At 44.7% G+C, this 27,381-nt stretch overlaps 1 protein-coding gene across 2 annotated transcripts; it reads right to left on the bottom strand.

The window, feature by feature from the left end:
* Positions 1-1,412: 1,412 nt before the first annotated feature.
* Positions 1,413-27,187, bottom strand: LOC115161288 (immunoglobulin-like domain-containing receptor 2). 2 transcript variants are annotated; one of them, XM_029712144.1, is made up of 9 exons: positions 27,025-27,187; positions 19,800-20,129; positions 18,695-18,814; positions 12,801-12,857; positions 11,249-11,395; positions 10,988-11,152; positions 6,710-6,914; positions 5,772-6,492; positions 1,413-2,664 (listed from the first exon to the last, which is right to left on the bottom strand). In XM_029712144.1, exons 1-9 carry the CDS (start codon positions 27,065-27,067, stop codon positions 2,629-2,631), a joined length of 1,824 nt encoding a protein of 607 aa, XP_029568004.1. In that variant the 5' UTR covers positions 27,068-27,187; the 3' UTR covers positions 1,413-2,628. The 2 variants fall into 2 exon arrangements, with proteins under 2 accessions (XP_029568004.1, XP_029568005.1); XM_029712145.1 differs by having other exon boundaries at positions 6,710-6,911.
* Positions 27,188-27,381: the final 194 nt, after the last annotated feature.

The raw sequence follows: 27,381 nt of genomic DNA, 5'->3' as shown, positions 1-27,381 counted from the left end.
TTGCAACATTAGGTGGATGATTCAGCATATTGTGCAGTAGTTGTGGACTGTCAGCCAGCCTATTCAGCTCTGCAATATCGAATTACAATGAAGTGTCCTCTTTCTTCAGTGTCTGTCCAAGGTTTGTTTCTTAATGCCAAGCTTGTTTGCACTTTCAGCAGTGTGGAAATTCCACGTCAACAGCCCTTAGACACACAAAACACTGGAGCCTGCAGGATTTCCATGTGAATTGGGATATCTACATGCTGGTAGAAAAGGCCCAAGCCACAGCACTGTGGAGACTGGAGAGGAGTTCACAGCAATGTCGCAGACCATCCTTCTCTGAAAAGAGGATTGATTATTGCTGGGGGGTTCAGGGACTGTTGGTGTGGTTCTATTCTAAGGCTGTATTTATACTGTTGGTGTGGTTCTATTCTAAGGCTGTATTCATACTGTTGGTGTGGTTCTATTCTAAGGCTGTATTCATACTGTTGGTGTGGTTCTATTCTAAGGCTGTATTTATACTGTTGGTGTGGTTCTATTCTAAGGCTGTATTCATACTGTTGGTGTGGTTCTATTCTAAGGCTGTATTTATACTGTTGGTGTGGTTCTATTCTAAGGCTGTATTCATACTGTTGGTGTGGTTCTGTTCTGAGGCTGTATTCATACTGTTGGTGTGGTTCTGTTCTAAGGCTGTATTCATACTGGTGGTAGACAGTCGCTTAATAAAGTTTGACCAAGTACCAGCATTGAAGGGTGGTGACGTTAAACAAGCCTAGGAGCGCTTTTGTGTTAATAGTTTTTTCAACTCTCTCTCCAACATGCAATCAAGCTTTATTCACTCAACACAAAAACCGGCCAGCTTGAGTTCCACTCTCAACAGCTCTTCTGGATCCAATGTAAAGAGCTTAGAAACCTTGTAAAATGTGCTTTATAAATTAAATGTACGCCATTCGTACAGTGAAGAGGTATTCTGCACCTGTCATGGCCAGATGCTGAAGCGAAAGCTTCCTTCCTGGTATTGTGATGTCATCCTGGAACACACGCATCTTGGTCTATCCTGGTGGAATTTAGAATCCTGTTATATTTCCTGTTTCACCCTATTTGTCATGGTCAACGTAGTGACCAGTGCTCAGTGCTGCCCCACATTCAGAAGGGACAGACATTTCAGTCACTGATGTGACTTATGGAATAAGAGATACATCGTTGTAAAAGCACATCTGCATGTGTGAAAATGTGCTAAATAAATGGTCATTGACAGAAAAGGCTTGGAAGAGGTGTTTACGTCTGTGGTGTTTGTGTGTGTAAATAAAGTAATGAGCAAGCACTGTGTGTGTATTAAGCGGTTAACATAGATAGCGATAAGAAACACATGCTCCATATCCAATGTAAACAATCATAAAAGGGCATAGTAATCACACACAATGGCACAATCTAAGATAGTGTGTTTATATCAAAATCAATGTCAAACAAGTGAAATACAAACATCTGCTATGGCTGAATGGCACAGTTTCAAAACACAGTTACCTGTGGCCAATAAGGGCATGTCCAATTAATACTGTGGGCTAATAAAGAATACTATTACAGTGCAACTGCAAATCTGTAATATAAATTCAAGCTCAGTAGGTACAGTACATTTACAGTAGGTACAGTACATGACACACACACACACACACACACACACACACACACACACACAAGGTGAACCTGAGTTGTCTTTTTTATGGCACAATTGACACCTATTATATGTTTCTTATAGTCTGATGAAATGTATGACACGTGGGGGAGCATTGGACTTACAATTATAATGGCAAGTTGGCATATATAGTTGTTTAGAATTGATGAAAACAATCCTGAACTTAAACACACATGAATTGATCAAAACAATCCTGAACTTGAACACATATGAATTGATCAAAACAATCCTGAACTTAAACACACATGAATTGATGAAAACAATCCTGAACTTAAACACACATGAATTGATCAAAACAATCCTGAACTTAAACACACATGAATTGATGAAAACAATCCTGAACTTAACACACATGAATTGATCATATGGAGTTTCTTTAATGACCGCTTTCCTTTTTTTTAACCCCTTATCCTAGCTCCGCCTCCACACCTAATCAATACCTATCGATCGATACCTACCAATAACCCTAATCGTATCATTGCTGTCAGCGTAACTTCACGGGAACTAACTTTCACCGTGCTTTATAGGTGAGAGAGGGGGACTACTCTGTGGAATGCTTGGTTTGAGTTTCACAGATAAACCTAAATATGGACATACAGTACAGTACACATCCACACAAATGCTTCACACCCACGTTGCAGCCATACATACCCATTCAAATGGTGTGTATGTAAGGCATGTACGCTCAACACACATACAAACAAAATGGTGTCCAAATGTTCCTTAAATCAATGCATAAACAATGCACGTTCCATTGTCTTCTCGTGATCCATGCAAGGTGCCTCCCTTCTGTGGATGGAAACCTTCTATTGGATAAGCCTCTTCAGGTTGATGAGGATGAGGATGATCAGTTAGTCACTCCCAGGCTGATGCATGATGTTTTAAGTGAGTGATGTGTGATTCTCAATGCTGGCAGTGCTGTGCAGGCACAGGCTTGAGTTCTCTCTGGTGTGTCACACTATGAGAGAGTCTCTGCTCAGAGCAGGGGTCTGTTAAAGAAAAACACCAAGAGCCATGTTAGAGACCATGCAATCATGCCACTCATGCTCGATTAGTCAGGCCTGGTCAGTGAGGCAATGTGGGAATCCACAGCAATCATGCAGCTCATGCTCTGTTAGTAATGTCTGCGAGTGAGTACCACGAGAACATGATACAATCACATACAGAACATGCATTATTTTTGGTATTAAGATTTGACCTTTAACCTTTGAAATAAAGCATTAAACTTGAGAATGTTTTCTTGACTACATTATTTACTAAATATTGATCTAAATTACAACATAAAAATAGTGCTTTCCGCCTCTCTTTTCACATAACAACCAATCAATATGAAATACTGTTAGAAAATGTTTTGATTTATACAGCGCATTTGGAAAGTATTCAGACCGCTTCCCTTTTACCACATTTGGTTACGTTACAGATTTATTCTAAAATTGATTCAATTAATGTTTTTCCTCATCAATCTACACACAATAATGGCTCCTGAGTAGTGCAGCGGTCTAAGGCATTGCATCTCAGTGCTAGAGGCGTCACTACAGACCCTGTTTCGATTCCAGGCTGTATTACAACCGGCCATGATTGGGAGTCCCATAGGGCGGTGCGTAATTGGCTCAGTGTCGTCCGGGTTAGGGTTTGGCCGTCATTGTAAATAAGAATTGTTCTTAACTGACTTGCCTAGTTAAACAAAGGTTAAATACATTTTTTTTTAAATGCCTCATAATGGAAAAGCGAAAACAGGTTTTTAGAAATGTTTGCAAATGTATACAAACCAAAAAACTGAAATACTTTATTTACATAAGAATTCAGACCCTTTGCTATGAGACTCGAAATTGAGCTCAGGTGCATCCGGTTTCCATTGATCATCCTTGAGATTGTAGATTGTAGAAAGTCCACCTGTGATAAATTCAATTAATTGGACATGATTTGGAAAGGCACACACCTGTCTTTATAAGGTTCCACAGTTGACAGTGCATGTCAGAGCGAAAATCAAGCCCCCAAAGGACTTGTCTGTAGAGCTCAGAGACAGGATTGTGTCAAGGCACAGATATGGGGAAGGGTACCAAAAAAGGTATGCAGCATTGAAGGTCCTCAAGAACATAGAGGCCTCTATCATTCTTAAGTGGAAGAAGTTTGGAACCAGCAAGTCTCTTCCTAGAGTTGGCTGCCAGGCCAAACTGAGCAATCGGGGGAGAAGGGCCTTGGTCAGGGAGGTGACCAAGAACCCGATGGTCACTCTGACAGAGCTCCAGAGTTCCTCTGTGGAGATGGGAGAACCTTCCAGAAGGATAACCATTTCTGCAGCACTCCACCAATCAGGCCTTTATGGTAGAGGGGTCAGAAAGAAGCCACTCCTCAGTAAAAGGGACATGACAGCCAGCTTGGAGTTTAACAAAAGGCACCTAAAGGACACTCAGACCATGAGAAACCAAGATTGAACTCTTTGGCCTGAATCCAAGCGTCACATCTGGAGGAAACCTGGCACCATCCCTACGGTGAAGCATGGTGATGGCAGCGTCATGCTGTGGGGATGTTTTTCAGCGGCAGGGACTGGGAGACTAGTCAGGATCAAGGGAAAGTTGAACGGAGCAAAGTACAGAGAAATCCTTGATGAAAACTTACCCCAGAGCGCTCAGGACCTCAGACTGGGGTGAACATTTACCTTCCAACAGGACAATGACCCTAAGCACACAGCCAAGATAACACAGGACTGGCTTCGAGGACAAGTCTCTCAATGTCCTTGAGTGGCCCAGCCAGAGCCCGGACTTGAAACCGATCGAATATATCTGGAGAGACCTGAAAAAGCTGTGCAGCGACTCTACCCATCCAACCTGACAGAGCTTGAGAGGATCTGCTGAGAGAAATGGGAGAATCTCCCCAAATACAGGTGTGCCAAACTTGTAGCATCATACCAAAGAAGACTCAAGGCTGTAATCGCTGCCAAAGGTGCTTCAACAAAGTACTGAGTTAAGGGTCTGATTACTTATGTAAATGTGACATTTCAGATGTTTTGGTTTTTTAGTTGCTAAAATAAAGTTTTTGCTTTGTCATTATGGGGTATTGTGTGTAGATTGATGAGGGGGAAAAACTTTTTAATCCATTTTAGAATAAGGCTGTAACGTAACAAAATGTGGAAGAAGTCAAGGGATCTGAATACTTTCCGAACGCACTGTAAATACTGAACAAAAATATAAACGCAACATGTAACAATTTCAACGATTTTACTGAATTACAGTTCAAAAAAGGAAATCTGTCAATTTAAATGAATTAGCCCCTAATCTATGAATTTCACGGGCAGGAGCGCAGCCACGGTTGGTGCTGGGAGGGCGTTGGCCCACCCACTGGAGAGCCAGGCCCAGCAAATCAGAATTCGCTTTTTCCCCACAAAAGGGCTTTATTACAGACAGAAATACTTCTCAGTTTCATCAGCTGTCCGGGTCGCTGGTCTCAGACAATCCCGCAGGGGAAGAAACCGGATGTGGGCTGGCATGGTTACATGTGGTCTGCGGTTCTGAGGCCGGTTGGACGTACAGCCAAATTCTCTAAAACAACGTTAGAGGCAGCTTATGGTAGAGAAATTAACATTCAGTTCTCTGGCAACAGCTCTGGTGGACATTCTTGCAGTCAGTATGCCAATTGCACACTCCCTCAACTTGAGACATCTGTGGCATTGTGTGACAAAACTGCACATTTTAGAGTGGCCTTTTACTGTCCCCAGCACAAGCTTCTTGATATGCCACACCTGTCAGCTGGATTGATTATCTTGGTAAAGGAGAAATGCTGACTAACTAACAGGGATGTAAACAAATTTGTGCACAACATTTCAGAAAAATAAGCTTTTTGTGCTTATCGAACATTTCTGGGATCTTTTATTTCAGCTCATGAAACATGGGACCAACACATTACATGTTGCGCTTATATTTTTGTTCAGTATAGTTAAAAAAAACAACACCCACAAATAAAGATGATCTAACCATCATGGGTTTAAAGTTGGCAGTCTGTTAGACCTACTGGGCTTTCTACCTCTGAGCTCTTGTAGCTGTGATAACTTGAGAGTGGTAGGGTGTTCTTCAACATGACCCTCCTACAGGTAACTCACCATATTTCGGTTGTTGTCCCTGTCCTCTCTGCCCCCCTGTATGGTGTGAGCCAGTCCTTTAGGGGGACGGGTATAGGAGAACGATTGCATGGCCTGGTCAGTGGTGCTGTATCGTTCTGAGGGCGATTCGACCATGCGGTAACGTTCAGCGGCTGGGTTGACCATCCGGTACCTTTCCATCTCTAGCTCTGAGTATGGAGGCAAAGGGTCATCCTCCTCGGGCCTGTTGGTAGGTGACCGGCTGTAGAAACCGTCGCTGCCCTTGCCCTTTGAACTGCCCTTGGAGGGAGTGTCACTGTCCTCGTCAACTCGCCCCTTTCCTCTCTCCCCCTTCTCTCCTGATCTCCCCCTTGCCTTGCGCTCCAATAAGTTGTTGAGGAAGGCGTCATCGTAACCCCTCCGCCCCTGTGTGTGCTGGTGGGGGCGAGAGGGGAGATCGTCCCACATGTCCCTCTTCTTCTGCGGAGGCGGGCTGCGGCGGGGGTGCCAGTCATCATCCCTGTCTCCATGGAAACGGCGTGAGGGGCTGTGGTCCCGGTACGGGGGGTAGTGCTCTCGCCCCCGTAGTTCCAGGTCGTAGTCCCTGTCCTGGTCACGGGGGTCACCCCTCCGGGCACGGGGGCCATAGGACATAGCAAATTCCTCCAGCTCATCCAGAGAGCCAGTACGCCCTCTGGAGCCCAATGTCCTCCTTTCCAGGTGCACAGAGCGAGGGTTCCACCTGGAAAACAGGGAAGACAGGGGGAATCAGAGTATATAACAGATACACAAATGCAGACAGACAGTGTTAACTAGCATTTTAGTCCTACATTGAATACAATATAATCAGCAATGAAATATCCAGTATCTATACAACATCCTATTCTCTCTCTCTCACACACACACACACCGGGTCAGAAAATGTGAGTACTTTAGATACAGTTCAAACTCAGTGGTACCTGCTGTCTTGCTCATCATCAGTGTGGTTGCCACGGTAATGCCTGGGTCGACGACTGTTGTGCACAGGAGCTGCCATGAGCTCTGATTGGTCATCGAGGTCAGCGATGGGTGGGAGAGCTTTCATCTGGACTGTCCGATAGGTCTGCCGGAAATCCGTGTCCCATCCCTCATGCAGAGAGCTGAGCTCTGATAGGCTACTGGCTGCTGGGACAACACAGATGGAGAATGTTACTGCTTTCAAGACATTTTTTCAATGTTATAAATTAACTGTTTCCACAGCACATTTCTTTGCAGCAGTGTTCTATTTACAGCATGTTTATGCTTCAACACTTCTAATCCAATCACAGACACATCATCAAATATCACCCCTAATGCAAACATCTGATAGCCATAGACATCTGTGTAAATATGGATTGGTTAATTCCAAAGCAAATGCTTTTGCTGATGGCCCTCATCGTACAGATGTAGGATCTTAATTACAAGTTCTCACAGTCTCACATCAGAATGAGATGTTCATCCATGTTTCTCAAACGTCAAATTTCTAAATTGTTCCAGACGGCAAATTTTTAAGTGTTTAAGTCAAATTTCGAATTTTTAAGGTTAGGCATTAACTTCGAATGGTTAAGCTAAGGGTTAAGGTTTGTGATTGGCTTAAAACAAACATTTTAAAAACAACTTTCTATCGCTGGATTTGACCTTTCAACCTTCGGAATCAGAGGCAGATTCCAAAGGAATCCCCGTCCACAACCCAAACAGACTTGAAGGTAACAGCGCTCACTGTTGCCCCTAGTGGCCGGTTTCAACATCCTCTCCCGATGTCCGCAGACATGGATGGATGTCGAATACTGACTAGTATCACGGGTGACCTGCCTGAATTTGATCACCCAGCAGGAAATGAAAACTTGTAGAGTATTCAAGGTTTAAAAAGGCTTCTAAAGTTTGTAATTTCCACTGATTTGTCCTAACAGAAAATGTATCAACCACGCCAGAAATGTCCATTAATTAGGATCCACACAATAATTTACATTTCCTGTTGCTGCAGGATTATTTTCCATGCTCTTAGTTTGGAAGAGACAGTATAGAAGGTATCTGAGCCAATTATGAAGTGACGATATGTCACATAGAAACAGAATGCATAAAATGAGAATTGATTCCATGGAACACATCCAGCTTTCGTCCGCTATCTTGGAATTTCGAATGACAATATGCTTTACACTGCACTCCACAAATGTCTGTGTGCTTACAAGAAAGCACTATGGATACCTTCTTACACTGCCACTGGTATGTTAATGAACTTAACATGTGAAATACAGAACCATACAATATTATAGTTTCTGATGAAAAAGCAACAGTCCAGTCAATTTACAAGAATATATATATTTTTTTTGTTGCAATTTAACAGATGCTCTTATCCAGAGCGACTTACAGTTAGTGCATTCATCTTAAGATAGCTCGGTGGGACAACCACATATCACAGGCAGAGAAAGTAAATGTTCCTCAATATCGTAGCTATCAGTAGAGTCAGAGCTAGAAGGGGGGGTCAAGTACAAGCGCTGGTTAAGTGTTTTTTTTGGGGGGGGGGGGGTTGTTGTGAGGGGAAGGATTATTTAAGATACTCTTTGAAGAGGTTGGGTTTCAGATGTTTTTTGGAAGATGGGCAGGAACTCTGCTGTCCTAGCTTCAGGTGGTAGCTGGTTCCACCATTGGGGTGCCAGGACAGAGAAGAACTTGGACTGGGCTGAGCGGGAGCTGTCCTCCCGGAGGGTGCACTGATGTCTTTCAACGACAGTAAATCTTCATCCATGGCCAAAGGTGTTCTGAAGACATCACCATCCCACCCCAACGGTCGGTCTGATCTCATGGTATAACTATATGAAAGTCTACTTTAAAACATTACGATAACACAGAAAACAAGTTTGTACTTACTAATGTTGACAGAAAGAAGTTTACAAATGGATAATCACATTTTTTTATGATGGTTTATAAGCAGTTTATAGGTAGTCCTTCAAATGTTACCAAACAACATTTGACTGATTCGACACAGATGGATTCTCTCAGCAGATGGTATTGATGACTTTTAGTGTAATCAGGGTTGGTTTGTTACAAATGGGGAAATGAATAGTTAATAGAGAATGTAATGAAAGGTTTCTGATGAGGATGAAACCAACCTCTACTAACAATGATACACACAAACACACACCAACCCCCCCCCCATCCCCACACACACACACACACACACCAACCCATCACCACACACACACCAACCCATCCACACACACACACCAACCCATCCCCACAGACATACACACACACCAACCCCCCCCCCCCCAGACACACACACACACACACCAACCCACCCCCCCCCACACACCAACCCATCACCACACACGCACCAACCCATCCCCACAGACATACACACACACACCCCCCCCCCCCCCCCCACACACACACAAACCCATCCCCACACCAACCCATCCCCACACCACACACACACACACACACACCAACCCATCCCCACACCACCCCCACCCCCCACACACACACACACCATCTTGGCACTGCGTACTGCGGACATGGACGCACACACTTATATCAAGGATCAAAGTCATTACGGGCACAGTGAAAACACACTTACACAAACAAAAACACGTATGCGCACACACACACACACACACACACACACACACACACACACACACACACACACACACACACACGGTCATCGACAACTCCACCCAGGTTTGGGACAGAAGATGAGGACCAACATAAGAAGAGGGTTAGTTAACCTGTTAGGGCTAGGGGGCAGTATTTGCACGGCCGGATAAAAAACGTACCCGATTTAATCTGGTTACTACTCCTGCCCAGTAACTAGAATATGCAAATAATTGTTTGATTTGGATAGAAAACACCCTAGAGTTTCTAAAAAAGTTTGAATGGTGTCTGTTAGTATAACAGAACTCATTTGGTAGGCCAAAACCTGAGAAGATTCCAAACAGGAAGCGCTCTCTCTGACTATTTATTGGCCTTCTTGATCATCTCTAACCAAAATAGGGGATCTCTGGCATAACGTGACATTTTCTAACGCTCCCATAGGCTCTCAGAAGGCGCCAGAACGATGAATGGTGGCTTTGCAGGCCCTGGCTGAAAAACATTAGCGCATTTAGATAGTGGTCGATCTGAGGACAATGAGACTGAGGCGCGTGCACGAGGCGACACCATGTTTTTATTTTTTCGTCTTTGAACTAAAACAGGGTTTCCCGGTCGGAATATTATCGCTTTTTTACGAGAAAAATCGCATAAAAATTGATTTTAAACAGCGTTTGACATGCTTCGAAGTACAGTAATGGAATATTTTGATTTTTTTTGTCACGAAACACGTCGGGCGCGTCACCCTTCTTTACCCTTCGGATAGTGTCTTGAACGCACGAACAAAACGCCGCTATTTGGAGTGCATTCTGACGAAGAACAGCAAAGGTAATCCAATTTTTCTTATAGTAAATCTTAGTTTGGTGAGTGACACACTTGGTGGGTGTCAAAATAGCTAGCCTGTGATGCCGGGCTATCTACTCAGAATATTGCAAAATGTGCTTTCACCGAAAAGCTATTTTAAAATCGGACATAGCGATTGCATAAAGGAGTTCTGTATCTATAATTCTTAAAATAATTGTTATGTTTTTTGTGAACGTTTATTGTGAGTAATTTAGTAAATTCACCGGAAGTTTGCGGTGGGTATGCTAGTTCTGAACGTCACATGCTAATGTAAAAAGCTGGTTTTTGATATATGAACTTGATTGAACAAAACATGCATGTATAACATAATGTCCTAGGATTGTCATCTGATGAAGATCATCAAAGGTTAGTGCTGCATTTAGCTGTGGTTTGAGTTTATGTGACATTATATGCTAGCTTGAAAAATGGGTGTCTGATTATTTCTGGCTGGGTACTCTGCTGACATAATGTAATGCTTTCGTTGTAAAGCCTTTTTGAAATCGGACAGTGTGGTTAGATTAACGAGAGTCTTGTCTTTAAAATGGTGTAAAATAGTAATATGTTTGAGAAATTGAAGTAATAGCATTTCTAAGGTATTTGAAAATCGCGCCACGGGATTCCACTGGCTGTTGAGTAGCCCATAGAGGTTAACTCAGAAGACCCTCTTTTAACGGTAGTTATTGTTACCATGACATAGCATGCAAAACTACATTTCCCACAATGCACAGTGGCTTGTCCAGTTCCTGCAGTCGGACAGGACGAGCCCAGGTGTGGGGCGGGTCACTCACCCCCAGCCAGGTTGTTCTCCACTGAGGGGAGGGAGACCATCTTAGGTTCCGTGAGGGATGGCGTGGCGAAGGGGACCATGGTGGGGACCCCAGAGATGCAGTAAGGGGGGTACACGACAACCTGGGGAGGCTGGCCCCTCTTCACCATCTTTCCTGCCTCATAGACTGGAAAACACAGACAAATGTAAGACTGTGTAAGACCGCTAGTGAATGTAAGACCGTGTGTGTGTGTGTGTGTGTGTGTGTGTGTGTGTTACTCACGGTGACGTGGGCAGCAGCAGGTGTCGGGGCAGCAGCAGCAGCGGAGGTAGCAGCAGCAAGAGTGAGGGCAGCACTGACACCAGCAGATCCCCATCAACAACAGGAATAGGATACTGCCCAGGACTACAGATCCCACAAACACCCACTCTGGAACACAGACACAGATCAATGAGACTACAGATCCCACAAACACCCACTCTGGAACATAGACACAGATCAATGAGACTACAGATCCCACAAACACCCACTCTGGAACACAGACACAGATCAATGAGACTACAGATCCCACAAACACCCACTCTGGAACACAGACACAGATCAATGAGACTACAGATCCCACAAACACCCACTCTGGAACATAGACACAGATCAATGAGACTACAGATCCCACAAACACCCACTCTGGAACACAGACACAGATCAATGAGACTACAGATCCCACAAACACCCACTCTGGAACATAGACACAGATCAATGAGACTACAGATCCCACAAACACCCACTCTGGAACACAGACACAGATCAATGAGACTACAGATCCCACAAACACCCACTCTGGAACATAGACACAGATCAATGAGACTACAGATCCCACAAACACCCACTCTGGAACATAGACACAGATCAATGAGACTACAGATCCCACAAACACCCACTCTGGAACACAGACACAGATCAATGAGACTACAGATCCCACAAACACCCACTCTGGAACATAGACACAGATCAATGAGACTACAGATCCCACAAACACCCACTCTGGAACACAGACACAGATCAATGAGACTACAGATCCCACAAACACCCACTCTGGAACACATACACAGATCAATGAGACTACAGATCCCACAAACAGTAGAGATACACATCTTGTTACTACATGTTACTTACTACAATTACATCTTCTGCATGTCTGTCCTCTCTCCACATCCGTAAAAACCATTGACATTTATGGTAATAATAACCCTCCAATGTTCAGGGTGTAGAGAGGCAGGGCTTGCTGGCTTATCACAGCTTCACATCACTAAAGCATTCCAACACTAATGATGAACTTCCTCTGGCCGTGACCAAAAAACGACAAACACGCCACTTTAGTCAGCCCCTTGTGAAAACACACATCCCAAGTGGACCTCTCCAGAGAGAGATCTCATCTTCAAAAGAGAGAGGGCGTAGGGTTTCTTGTGAATAAGTCCTGTAGCAAGAATATTATTGTGATAGTGAGAGTGAGTTAATGCTTGACTGTGCAGAGGCAGAATATAAGATGAGGCAACGAGCTGATTTGTCCTTTACTCTGCAGTTGTTAAGTCATTCAAGATTCCCAGAAGCTGATTGGACAGTGAGAGAACAGGGTGAGCAGAGCCAGAGCAGGTGATGCCACCGAAGGGAACAGGTAAGGAAGGAACAGGTGGGGTGAAAAGACACACACACACACACACACACACACACACACACACACACACACACACACACACACACACACACACACACACACACACACACACACACACACACACACACAGTAGCCAGTGGGTGAGGAAGCAGGCAGCCGTACCTGGCATAATCTCCACATCAAACTCAGGCAGGAGATCGTCCAGCACACCTGTCCTACCTGCAGAGAGAAGGAGAGCAAGAGGTGAGGCGCTGCAGACAGGAAGTAGCAGTGGGCAGAGGTCAAAGGTGAGGCAAACAGATGGAGTTATTGACTAAGAGTCATGCATAGAGATTACCAGACAGATTAATCGAAAGAAAAGTCAAGGAAGAGAACAGTCAAACTATTCTTTAATACCTGATTCTAAAGCCAAAGTGATCATCATCATCATTAATCATTTCCCATGATTCAAGTTAATAGGAGTAAAGACAAAGTTCAAAGTGTCATGCTAATAGAGCTCCACACCCACTACCCCAGTCTAGGGGGGGTGGGAAAATGGGAGCCGAGTGTAACGGGGACAGACACTTCACACACACTACCACAGACTGGGGGGGGGGGGGGCAGAGCCCAGTGTAACGGGGACAGACACTTCACTGAAGCATTCTGGGACACCAATTAATCATTAGAGCTCATAGGGGAAAGAGGGTCAGACGAACGCTATCGCCATGGTAACAACGGCTGCTTTGTTTCTGCTAAACGGTGAGAGTGAGAGTGGCACACAGAGGAAGAGACAGAATGCTTAAGGGAGATAAAGACAGAGAGTGAGAGAGACACAGGAGACAGAATGGTTAAGGGAGATAAAGACAGAGTGAGAGGCACACAGAGGAGACAGAATGGCTAAGGGAGATAAAGACAGAGAGTGAGAGACACAGAGGAGGAGACAGAATGGTTAAGGAAGATAAAGACAGCGAGTGAGAGAAGGATAAAGGGAAATGGAGAGAGAGAGAAATATAGGGATAAATAGAAAGAATGGTGTTGAAATGGGACCATGCCCTCACCCAAACGGCAAAATAAGATAACTAATCTCTACGTTTATCTCTTTAGACAGGTTCAACAGGGATGCTAAAATACCTGGTTTACACAAATGAAGTGTGTTTGTGTGTTTGTGTTTGTGTAGGCCTACATATAAATACTAAATTGAGTGTGAATGGCCTCTTTAGTTCAACAGGTCTGTTAGCTGTCAGGGCAGATTAAACTCCCACGGCCAGACAGGCTCCAGCCCATGCTGAGTAGGCAGTAGTCATGGAGAGAAATGTCACACTCCTCTCGTCTGATAAAACACACACACACACACACACACACACACACACACACACACACAGACACACACACACACACACACACACACAGACACACAGACACACACACACACACACACACACACACACACACACACACACACACACACACACACACTGATCCTACCACCCTGCTCTGGCACTTAGTCATATAAACCCAGCTGAGCTCAGTAACCTGAGAGGGGAAGGAGGTGAAGGAGGAGACGGAGGGTTTCCACTAGTTACCACAGCCACAAAGTCGAAATTGGCTATATCGTAAAAATGTATGTAAACAAACATTTGCTTTTTGGTCTTAATTTAAGGTTAGGGTTAGGCATAAGGTTAGCATTGTGGTTAAGGTTAGGGTTAGGCATAAGGTTAGCATTGGGGTTAAGGTTAGGGTTAAGGTTAAGTTTAAAATCACATTTTAAGAAGATAAATTGTAGAAAAAGGCAAGGTTTATGACTTTGTTGTTGTGGTAACTAGTGACGACAGGAAGGGAGGGAGGGGAGAAACTATGTGCCTCAGAGGGGAAGGTGAGGGATGAGAGGAGGAAGGGAGAGAGAGAAGGAGAGAAGAAACAATGATTAGAAGACAGGGGGAAGAACGGGTAGAGGAAAATTAGGTGCTTCAGAGTAGAATACCAAAAAATAAAAAGCTGTGAAAAATGTAGTTATGAGAAAGAGAGGAGAGGAGAAGGAGAGAGGGAGGGAAGCTGAGAGAAAGAGAACAGAAGGAGAGAGGGAGGGAAGCTGAGAGAAAGGGAGAAAAGGAGAAGGAGAAAAGGAGGGAAGCTGAGAGAAAGAGGAACGAATGTAGAAGGAGACCGTTTAGTCCCACCATGTTGGCACAGTCATCCTTGTGTTATGCACTGAGCTCTCCTAGCCCTCAACAGTCACATAAATACAGCAGACAGTAACCTGAGAAAGAGAAGGGAGACTGGCCCCACTCGGTGAGAGGAGTAGGAGGAGGGTTCTAACACATAAACAGACGAACTCTGAAGGAATTAAAATGGGTTCAACAACTCAAACTCTGGTGGTGTGTGTACAAAGCCAAAGTCAGCTCGTCTGCTGTCCCACCACACCACTGACCCTTAACATGCCACACCACTGACCCTTAACATGCCACACCACTGACCCTTAACATGCGACACCACTGACCCTTAACATGCGACACCACTGACCCTTAACATGCGACACCATTGACCCTTAACATGCGACACCACTGACCCTTAACATGCCACACCACTGACCCTTAACATGCCATACCACTGACCCTTAACATGCGACACCACTGACCCTTAACATGCGACACCACTAACCCTTAACATGCCACACCACTGACCCTTAACATGCCACACCACTGACCCTTAACATGCGACACCACTGACCCTTAACATGCGACACCACTGACCCTTAACATGCCACACCACTGACCCTTAACATGCGACACCACTGACCCTTAACATGCCACACCACTGACCCTTAACATGCCACACCACTGACCCTTAACATGCGACACCACTGACCATCAGGGGTGGCAGGTAGCAGGTAGCCTAGTGGTTAGAGCATTGGGCCAGTAACTGAAAGGTTGCTTGATCGAATCCCTGAGCTGACAAGGTAAAAATGTGTCATTCTGCCCATGGACAAGTCAGTTAACCCACTGTTCCCCAGTATGCCGTCATTGTAAATAAGAATTTGTTCTTAACTGGCTTGGTTAAATAAAATAACATTTACATGCTACACCACTGACCCTTTACACGTTTTAGTCTCGCCCCCGCCCAAAAAAAATGTTTACATGGAAACACCTTAAGAAGTGGATTACATAGCTCACAGCAATTAACTAGAACTACTGTCTGTAATGTATGTGTAATGTATGTGTAATGTATGAGTAATGCATGTGTAATGTATGTGTAATGTATGAGTAATGTATGTGTAATGTATGAGTAATGCATGTGTAATGTATGAGTAATGCATGTGTAATGTATGAGTAATGCATGTGTAATGTATGAGTAATGCATGTGTAATGTATGAGTAATGTATGTGTAATGTATGTATAATGTATGTGTAATTACCTTATTCCACATAGGTACTGTATGTTGTGAGCTCTCTGTTATGTAGCCTATGTCTACATGGCCTATACTGACACTATATTTGAGATTATAAAGGTTTATATATGGCTATGTCAGGGTTATGTCTGTTGTTCTACAACGGTAAGCTCAGCCAAACAATAGGTCCTCTCAGAGAGGATCAGAACCGTGCAGAGTAGCGGCGTTGTCATGGCAGCAGTTGTAAGTGCACTTTGGAATGTAGACGCCTTCTAGAGCCGGGACATTTGTGTTAAAGCACATCATTACGAACCATATCAAACAAACACTTACTTACACTAGGTGCTGTGGTTAGGTTCAGAAAGTAAGAGAAGACAATAAATAAGTGTTTCCTATTCCCTCAACTCTCAACTTCCAAATCCTTTCAGACAATCCTTTTTCAAACAGAAATTTGCATCCTGTAGCACAAACTCCCCAAAATTCTGGCACACTGTAAAGTCCATGGAGAATAAGAGTACCTTCTCCTAGCTGCCCACTGCACTGAGACTAGGAAACACTGTCACCACCGATAAATCGACGATAATAATTGAGAATTTCAATAAGCATTTTTCTACGGCTGGCCATGCTTTCCACCTGGCTACCCCTTCCCCGGTCAACAGCTCTGCACTCCCCACAGCAACTTGCCCAAGCCTCCCCCATTTCTTCTTCACCCAAATCCAGATAGCTGATGTTCTGAAAGAGCTGCAAAATCTGGAACCCTCAGCTGGGCTGGGCTAGACAATCTGGACCCTCTCTTTCTAAAATTATCTGCCACAATTTTTGCAACCGCTATTATTAGTCTGTTCAACATCTCTTTCGTATCATCTGAGATCCCCAAAGATTAGAAAGCTGCCGCGGTCATCCCCCTCTTCAAAGGGGGAGACACTCTAGACCCAAACTGCTACAGACCTATATCTATCCTACCCTGCCTTTCTAAGGTCTTCGAAAGCCAAGTTAACAAACAGATCACCGACCACTTCATATCCCACTGTACCTTCTCCGCTATGCAATCTGGTTTCTGAGCTGGTCATGGGTGCACCTCAGCCATGCTCAAGGTCCTAAACAATATCATAACCGCCATCGCTAAAAGCCGTATTCATCGACCTGGCCAAGGCTTCGACTCTGTCAATCACTGCATTCTTATCGGCAGACTCAACAGCCTTGGTTTCTCAAATGACTGCCTCGCCTGGTTCACCAACTACTTCTCAGACGAGTTCAGTGTGTCAAATCAGAGGGCCTGTTGTCCGGACCTCTGGCAGTCTCTATGGGGGTGCCACAGCGTTCAATTCTCGGGCCGACTCTTTTCTCTGTATATATCAATGATGTTGCTCTTGCTGCTGGTGATTCTCTGATCCTCCTCTACATAGACAACACCATTCTGTATACTTCTGGCCCTTCTTTGGACACTGTGTTAATTAACCTCCAGACGAGCTTCAATGCCATACAACTCTCCTTCCGTGGCCTCCAACTGCTCTTAAACGCAAGTAAAACTAAATGCATGCTCTTCAACCGATCGCTGCCCGCACCTACTCGCCCGCCCGCCTAGCATCACTACTCTGGACGGTTCTGACTTAGAATATGTGGACAACTACCTAGGTGTCTGGTTAGACTGTAAGCTCTCCTTCCAGACTCACATTAAGCATCTCCAATCCAAAATTAAATCTAGAATCGGCTTCCTATTTCACAACAAAGAATCCTTCACTCATGCTCCAAAACATATCCTCGTAAAACTGACTATCCTACCGATCCTTGACTTCGGCGATGTCATTTACAAAATAGCCTCCAAATCTCTACTCAGCAAATTGGATGCAGTCTATCACAGTGCCATCCATTTTGTCACCAAAGCCCCATATACTACCCACCACTGCGACCTGTATGCTCTCGTCGGCTGGCCCTCGCTTCATATTGATCGCCAAACCCACTAGCTCCAGGTCATCAATAAGTCTTTGCTATATAAAGCCCCGCCTTTATCTCAGCTCACTGGTCACCATAGCAGCACCCAACCGTAGCATGCGCTCCAGCAGGTATATTTCACTGGTCACCCCCTAAGCCAATTCCTACTTTGGCCACCTTTCCTTCCAGTTCTCTGTTGCCAATGACTGGAACAAATTGCAAAAATCACTGAAGCTGGAGACTCATATCTCGCTCACTAACTTTAAGCATCAACTGTCAGAGCAGCTTACAGATCACTGCACCTGTACATAGCCCATCTGTAAATAGCACATCCAATCTATCACTCCAGTGTTTAATTGCTAAATTGTAATTATTTCGCCACTATGGCCTATTTATTGCCTTACCTCCCTAATCTTACCTCATTTGCACACACTGTATATAGACTTTTCTATTGTGTTATTGACTGTATGCTTGTTTATTCCATGTGTAACTCTGTGTTGTTGTTTGTGTCGCACTGCTTTGCTTTATCTTGGCCAAGTCGCAGTTGTAAATGAGAACTTGTTCTCAACTGGCCTACCTGGTTAAATAAAGGTGAAAAAAAAGAAAAAAAAGAGAGGACCTCAAAAAAGTAGGACAGATAGCATCAACAGAATGTTCATTTCCGTTCTATCCCTTCCTCTTTGATGTTGAGGTGGTTTGACATCCTGTGTTGAATGTTTACTTCCTGTGTGCTGAGGGGTTCACTTCCTGTGGTCACTCACCCAGCACCAGTAACTCCACCTGGCCCTCGTTCTTCCCCTCCAGGTCGTCAGCGATGACTATCTTACAGAAGTACACGCCGCTGTCGCCCCACTGCAGGTCCCCGATCCGCAGGTCCGCCTCTGGACAGGGACAGGGTCAGATACACAACGGCATACTGTCATAGGATTATATACCCTTAGTCAAACAATGTACTGAACAATCCTCAAAGATACATTGACATTTGACACATTCATACATCCTACAGATTTCTATTATGATTTATGAAACAGGAGGGTGTTAAGCTAAAAGGGACACAAAAGGTTGGTGCTCTCTTTGAAAGGCAGAACAAAGGTGTGTGTTTCCTTTTGATAAGGAGCTCAATGGGGTGGTTCAGGATAAGAGAGGGCCACTCCATTGTGAACAGGGGCCAGTGTCGTTAAGGGGATATTTCACCCAAATTACACATTGGTTTCCTTACCTTGTAAGCCGTCTATGGGCAAGGTATGACAGCAATCCATGCTTCGGTTTAGTTTCCCTGGCACTGTTTCCAAATGCTAATATTTTAGGATTTGTGGCACAAACCTCATTCGAGTCATGGCACCGATATTAGCATTTTTTTGCGCATCATGTTCAAATCACCCCCAAAAATCTCAAATGTATTGTGAATCTTAACAAAGTAACTTATAGATGATTTGAAAAATGGGTCCCGTGACTTGGATGGGATTTGTACCAAAAATGCTAAAATGTTTGCATTTGGAAAGTGCCAGGGAAACGAAACCAAAGCATGGATTGATGTCATACTTTGCCCATATACTGCTCACAGGGTAACTAATGTGTAATTTGGGTGAAATATCCCTTTAATGTGTGTGTGTGTCTGTGTGTGTGTGTGTGTGTGTGTGTGTGTGTGTGTGTGTGTGTGTGTGTGTGTGTGTGTGTGTGTGTGTGTGTGTGTGTGTGTGTGTGTGTTGTGGAGCCTGGTGTATTGTGAAGGACAGAAAGAGAAGTACTATTTGAGGAACAGGAAACACCAAGCACAAGCAGTCACATTTCCTGTTGGGAGACGGATCACACAGTCTAGAGACTTGGACATGTGACACACACACACATTAGAAATATTCACAGTACTGTTGACAATGGCGATATCTCGGCCCTTGTAGTGCTCAGCCAGCGTCATGGAGGCACCCTGGCCGGAGGCTACGATGCGGACGGTGCGGCTGCTGTCGGAGCACTCTAGTTGGGCCGTGGCGCCCAGCTCGGACCCATGGACCCCCAGGCTCTCGGGGAAGGTGAAGGAGTCTTGTGTGCGGTCACGGCAGTAGGACTTGTACCACCACTGCACCACAGGGGTCTGTGTGGAGGGCGTGTGGTACTGGCACTGGAGTACCACGGACTGGAAGAGCATGGCGAAACGCCTCTCCTCCCGAACGGTCACCTGCACTCCAGCACACACACAGACTGACACACAACGAACACGGACACACACACACACACACACACACACACACAATGAACACGGACACACACAACGAACACGGACATGGACACACACCGAACATGGACACACACCACACACGGACACACACACACACACACACACAAAATGGAAGAAAATGAGAGAGAAAAGAGAGGGGTAGAAGTTATTAATTCCAATAGTCAAAACAATTCCAGATTGTATTTTCACGGGAAGGTTAAAAACACACGAGGTGGTTCAGGATAAGAGAGGGCAGAGACCACTCCACATACCTATAGATGGAGGAGTAAGAAGGCACGGTGATGTGTCCCATTCTACATATCAAATTACATTTCCAAATCAAAATCAAATCAAATTCTATTCGTCAGATGTTTCGTAAACAACAGGTGTGGACTGACAGTGAAATATTTATATTTATATTAATATACTAACAGCAGTCTGCATATAAGGCCTTTAACATACAGTATATTTTGAAAAGCCAGTGAAACATGCAAATGGCAAGGAGAGATTAGACTTCACAGTTGAATGCTCTCCAAAGCCCAAGTCCATCATCACTTTAACCAAGCATCTTTGGCTCTTTAAAAAGTACTATATAAGTCCCATGTATAATTATTATTATCATTATCATTATTATTATATAGCCTCTACCCATATTTTTTCAGTCCAACTGTCCCGATCGTCGTACAGAGCGGACCAAGGCGCAGCGTGAGTTGAGTTCCACATACTTTATTATAAAGTCAAACTACCAAAACCATAAACAAACATAAAACGAACGTGAAAGCCATAGTGCTAAACACACTAACACAAACAATATCCCACAACCCAGGTGGGAACAGTGGAGAACTTAAGTATGATCCCCAATTAGAGACAACGAACATCAGCTGCCTCCAATTGGGAACCATACCAAGAACACCAACATAGAAATGAAAAGACTAGATCACCCCCTAGTCACGCCCTGACCTACAACACCATAGAGAACCAAGGGCTCTCTATGGTCAGGGCGTGACACCAACTCTCCCTTACATACCCCTTGCACATGCAAAAGGTTAAGGGGGATTCCAGACCACTAAACTCACGAGGGGGTTTGTTTGTTTTCTACCCCACAGAGAGCACAGAGCCCATCAGAGACAGACTGCAGAGGTGGAATGCTCCTGATGTTCAGTGGTTCAGATAAAAGGCTGAGAACAGAGAGAATATAAGATCGTGAGATGGACTGGCTACTGTCTGTCTGTCTGTCTCTCTCTCTGTGTGTGTGTGTGTGTGTGTGTGTGTGTGTGTGTGTGTGTGTGTGTGTGTGTGTGTGTGTGTGTGTGTGTGTGTGTGTGTGTGTGTGTGTGTGTGTGTGTGTGTGTGTGTGTGTGTGTGTGTGTGTGTGTGTGTGTGTGTAATGATGACTGCATCTCAGTCTCCAACTGGGAGATTACCAAGTGGTGATTTGCACAATATCTAAAGGGGATGAGAGAGAGATGGGGGCTCCTCTCTCCTGTACACGGGCGGTCACAGAGACTACATTCCGCCGTGCGTGGGGGGCAGGATTGCAGTAGGGAGGTAGGGGGTTATCATAATAAAGAGGAACAGTGAGGGGGCCAGTGACAGATCAGTCTACATTTTAGTCATTTAGCAGACACTCTTATCCAGAGCAACTTACAGTACTGAATGCATACATTTCATACTTTTTTTAAATTTATTTTTTTATTTTTTTTATTTTTTCCCTGTGCTGGCCCCCCATGGGAATCGAACCCACAACCCTGGTGTTGCAAACACCATGCTCTACCAACTGAGGTACAGGGAAGGCTACAGCTCCAACCTGTCCCGTTAGGTCTGGGTGGGGTAGGCAGCAGGAACAGACTCCAAACATTTCCCAGTCCCGTTAGTTCTGGGTGGGGCATGCAGCAGGAACAGACTCCAAACATTTCCCAGTCCCGTTAGTTCTGGGTGGGGCATGCAGCAGGAACAGACTCCAAACATTTCCCAGTCCCGTTAGTTCTGGGTGGGGCATGCAGCAGGAACAGACTCCAAACATTTCCCAGTCCCATTAGTTCTGGGTGGGGCATGCAGCAGGAACAGACTCCAAACATTTCCCAGTCCCATTAGTTCTGGGTGGGGCATGCAGCAGGAACAGACTCCAAACATTTCCCAGTCCCATTAGGTCTGGGTGGGGCATGCAGCAGGAACAGACTCCAAACATTTCCCAGTCCCGTTAGTTCTGGGTGGGGCATGCAGCAGGAACAGACTCCAAACATTTCCCAGTCCCGTTAGTTCTGGGTGGGGCATGCAGCAGGAACAGACTCCAAACATTTCCCAGTCCCGTTAGTTCTGGGTGGGGCATGCAGCAGGAACAGACTCCAAACATTTCCCAGTCCCGTTAGTTCTGGGTGGGGCATGCAGCAGGAACAGACTCCAAACATTTCCTTGAAAAGAGGAAATCACAACAAAGGGTTCTACCCAGTGGCTCTCTCCTCAGGAGCAGTTTAGTGCATATGAAGGGAATGAGACAAGGAGGGAAGCCGTGTTACACTATGTACTAAAGAGGAGCCAGGGTGACTCACGATGATGGCCTTCAAATGTTCTAGAGTTTCATTTAGAAGTTGTGACTAATGGAAGATAAATATCTGACCCTATTCCAACGGTTCACCCACTCCTCCTACAGAGACTGAAGAAGATGTGTTACCTCTGGAGAGAGCAAAACAAATGAGAAAGAGACAGAGGACAGAGACAGAGACAGAGACAGAGAGAGAGAGAGAGAGAGAGAGACAGAGAGAGAGAGAGAGAGAGAGAGAGAGAGAGAGAGAGAGAGAGAGAGAGAGAGGCAGAGGACAGAGAGGCAGAGGACAGAGACAGAGAGAGAGAGAGAGAGAGAGGCAGAGGACAGAGACAGAGAGAGAGAGAAAGAGGACAGAGACAGAGAGAAAGAGAGAAAGAGAGACAGAGGAAATACAGTGACCCCCTCTCATATCATTACCAAGCCCTGCAATGCAAAGAGCTGAGCAAAGAAAAAAGTCCTCTCATCCAGCTGTTCACAAACCTGTTATACTAACACACTGAAGCCTCAGGACCAGAACATCCAATCAATCAGAATAAACCACATTACAACACAGTCTAAACAAAACTACATCACTTATTGGGAAACACAAGCACAAAGCAAAATGCAGTGCTATCCGGCCCTAAATCGATGGTACACGGTGGCAAACTATACTGCTCAAAAAATAAAGGGAACACTTAAACAACACATCCTAGATCTGAATGAAAGAAATAATGTTATTAAATACTTTTTTCTTTTCATAGTTGAATGTGCTGACAACAAAATCACACAATAATAATCAATGTAAATCCAATTTATCAACCCATGGAGGTCTGGATTTGGAGTCACACTCAAAATTAAAGTGGAAAACCACACTACAGGCTGATCCAACTTTGATGTAATGTCCTTAAAACAAGTCGAAATGAGGCTCAGTAGTGTGTGTGGCCTCCACGTGCCTGTATGACCTCCCTACAACGCCTGGGCATGCTCCTGATGAGGTGCCGGACGGTCTCCTGAGGGATCTCCTACCAGACCTGGACCAAAGCATCCGCCAACTCCTGGACAGTCTGTGGTGCAACGTGGCATTGGTGGATGGAGCGAGACATGATGTCCCAGATGTGCTCAATTGGATTCAGGTCTGGGGAACGGGCGGGCCAGTCCATAGCATCAATGCCTTTCTCTTGCAGGCACTGCTGACACACTCCAGCCACATGAGGTCTAGCATTGTCTTGCATTAGGAGGAACCCAGGGCCAACCGCACCAGCATATGGTCTCACAAGGGGTCTGAGGATCTCATCTCGGTACCTAATGGCAGTCAGGCTACCTCTGGCGAGCACATGGAGGGCTGTGCAGCCCCCCAAAGAAATGCCACCCCACACCATGACTGACCCACCGCCAAACCGGTCATGCTGGAGGATGTTGCAGGCAGCAGAATGTTCTCCACGGCATCTCTAGACTCTGTCACGTCTGTCACGGGCTCAGTGTGAACCTGCTTTCATCTGTGAAGAGCACAGGGCGCCAGTGGCGAATATGCCAATCTTGGTGTTCTCTGGCAAATGCCAAACGTCCTGCACGGTGTTGGGCTGTAAGCACAACCCCCACCTGTGGACGTCGGGCCCTCATACCACCCTCATGGAGTCTGTTTCTGACCGTTTGAGCAGACACATGCACATTTGTGGCCTGCTAGAGGTCATTTTGCAGGGCTCTGGCAGTGCTTCTCCTGCTCCTCCTTGCACAAAGGCGGAGGTAGCGGTCCTGCTGCTGGGTTGTTGCCCTCCTACGGCCTCCTCCACGTCTCCTGATGTACTGGCCTGTCTCCTGGTAGCGCCTCCATGCTCTGGACACTACGCTGACAGACACAGCAAACCTTCTTCCCACAGCTCGCATTGATGTGCCATCCTGGATGAGCTGCACTACCTGAGCCACTTGTGTGGGTTGTAGACTCCGTCTCATGCTACCACTAGAGTGAAAGCACCGCCAGCATTCAAAAGTGACCAAAACATCAGCCAGGAAGCATAGGAACTGAGAAGTGGTCTATGGTCACCACCTGCAGAACCACTCCTTTATTGGGGGTGTCTTGCTAATTGCCTATAATTTCCACCTGTTGTCTATTCCATTTGTACAACAGCATGTGAAATTTATTGTCAATCAGTGTTGCTTCCTAAGTGGACAGTTTGATTTCACAGAAGTGTGATTGACTTGGAGTTACATTGTGTTGTTTAAGTGTTCCCTTTATTTTTTTGAGCAGTGTATTTGACCATGGTTACTGATCAAAACTTTCGAAAAACCTTGACAAAGTACAGGCTCAGTGAGCACAGCCTTGCCATTGAGAAGGGTAGACACAGGAAAACCTGGCTCCCTGCGGAGGAAAGGCTGTGCAACCACTGCACCACAGCAGAACCTGAGACAGAGCTGCATTTCCTGACAAAACAATTAGAGAGTGTTATTTCCTCAAATTTGAAACACTTATTCAAGGTTTTAAAGACCTCTCTGATGAGAATAGGCTACCCATCCTGTTGGGGGAGGACGCAGAGAGCTGTGGGTTGGCAGCGCACTACATTGCTGCCTGCCATAAGATGAGGGACAGTGTCTGACAGACCAATCAAACTGCACATGTCCTCTACTGTATGCTTATTGTTATTGTTGAATGTATGGTTATTTTTAACCCTTGATTATTGTTGTTACTGTTGTCCCGTTGACCATACTGATTATTATTATTTTAATATTGTACATTTCCAAAGTAAGCTTTGGCAATAACTACATTGTTACGTCATGCCAATAAAGCAAATTGAATTTAATTGAAATTGTGAGAAAAAAGTTACAGTTCTGTTTGTTTGTGTTTGTTTTCATTTTGAATATGAGAGGGATGGAGAAAAAGAAAGTGTGAGGAGAGAGACAGCAGGCAGAAGATCCGTGCTCCTAAATCCCTTCCCGGGGTAGCTGTGGCCCTCCCTTTGTCCTTTTGTTCATGGCCCATTGGCCCATTGTTTGGCATTAGTAAACCCCCCCATCCTGGAGAATCCTGTGTGGACAGTAGAATGGAGGAGGGGGATGGGAGGACTCCAACCAATGAAATAATCTTGTCTGGTCCAGTCGGGTGTGAACAGCCAATTAGCTGTTAGAGATTTGAACCAAACCGTTAGAAGAGGTCCTTACAGTGTAGTGAGGGGAGATCGGGACAGAGAGAATGGACAGGGTGAGACACCTTGGTAACCACAGGATTCACGTACAACCAAGAAAAACATTGTCACTGTATTGTGGAACCTTTGCTCCAAGGTGTAAGCCTGTCTCAGCATCTCTCTGTTGGAGAACACAAAAAGTGTTCATGCATGAAACCAGACACTCCAAAACACATTTGTAAACTTCTAAAAACACCCACAAGTTTGACAAAAAATTATGACATAGGCCTACATTTGTACCTATGGTCCTGATTCATCTCACAACAACATAACACTCTTCTCTAATTAATATTCACAACAACAAAATACCAAAAAGGCATGCAACTACCTAACATACACCATTAAAAAGGGTTTTCTTGATAAGGGGGCTACTACACAAAACTCAGGTTTATCATTCAAGTCTACTGGGCTCTTCCTGATTAAATCTCTGAGTCACTCCATGCTTCCTGACCGCATCAGACCCTTTCCTCCAACAACTGACACCATTTTCCTGCCAGGCATTCCACCACTGACTTGACTTCCTGTCGGGTTTATACACTAGACACAGAATCGTTTTGTATAATTCTGCTGAAAAATCTTTACCAAATTAAAGGTGAAAAATTAGGTTTACACAACGTAGACCACTCCACAAATATTCTCTATATCGGACTGATATGAAATTATTTTTCATAGTGGACCCTCAGAGTAAGTTATTAAGTTATTATTCTCTGCCTAGTAGATATCTATGTGACCCATTGGACAGCATGCATATCATGGATATTGTCTGAATAACAGCACCTATTTAAATTATATAACCGCGATTTTACTATAGTATATTTCTTATTCCACACATTCCTCCTGTAATTTAGGACAAAACATAAAAGCGAAAACAAGAGTAGCTAAAGCCTATCATTACCGCAAATATGCCATCTAATAAATTAAAGCAATTCAGACGAACCCCCCAAAACAAGTGGCCAGCCGAAGGTCTGTTTATATAAATCAAAATAAAGAGTCCAATAGTCATATTGAGGTTTTAGGTAAGGCAGAGAGGTAGAGGTAGAGAGGTAGAGAGACCCGTTAGACGCTGGAATAAACCCTGAGCCAGAGAGATCAACCTGTTGCGTCCATGGCTTTCTCAGACAGATGACAAAACATGTTGAGTGAGGAAACAAACACACACAGAAACGAACATATACCTACCTGTTAAGCACAAAATAATCCATCGATCTAGCAGCCAGTTCATTTTTTGAATAAAACGTTTCGCAATCAGAGAGAATGAATCCTCATTTTCCTCCTGCCTGCTGTTTGACTCATTCTTTGTCCGCTGAGTGTTGAGAAGAACACCAGGAGAGGCGAAGCGTCAATCAGAGACGAGGGGGAGGGTACCACTTTAACCCCCTCTCCAGACCAAAAACGACATTCAAACAAACATGGTTTACCACCATTTTACCTATAATACTATTACAAGCACATATTTAAATATATTTGGGATTCAAAAGAATACATCTAAACTAATCTCCCCCCAAATCTTAAACCTGCTCCAACTGGGGATTTTAC

The sequence above is a fragment of the Salmo trutta genome, chromosome 24, assembly GCF_901001165.1.
Source record: "Salmo trutta chromosome 24, fSalTru1.1, whole genome shotgun sequence".
NCBI lineage: Eukaryota > Metazoa > Chordata > Actinopteri > Salmoniformes > Salmonidae > Salmo > Salmo trutta.
Note: the sequence above shows the minus strand (reverse complement) of the source record. Positions and strands in the feature narration are given on the sequence as shown.

Excerpts from the sequence above, each read along its gene's own strand:
- LOC115161288 (XM_029712144.1), bottom strand. The coding sequence starts at position 27,067 with ATGAACTGGCTGCTAGATCGATGGATTATTTTGTGCTTAACAG. Across the intron at positions 12,858-18,694 it reads GGTGGAGTTACTGGTGCTGG|GTAGGACAGGTGTGCTGGAC; the intron begins GTGAGTGACCAC and ends TTCTCTCTGCAG. Across the intron at positions 2,665-5,771 it reads GGGACAACAACCGAAATATG|ACCCCTGCTCTGAGCAGAGA; the intron begins GTGAGTTACCTG and ends TTTCTTTAACAG.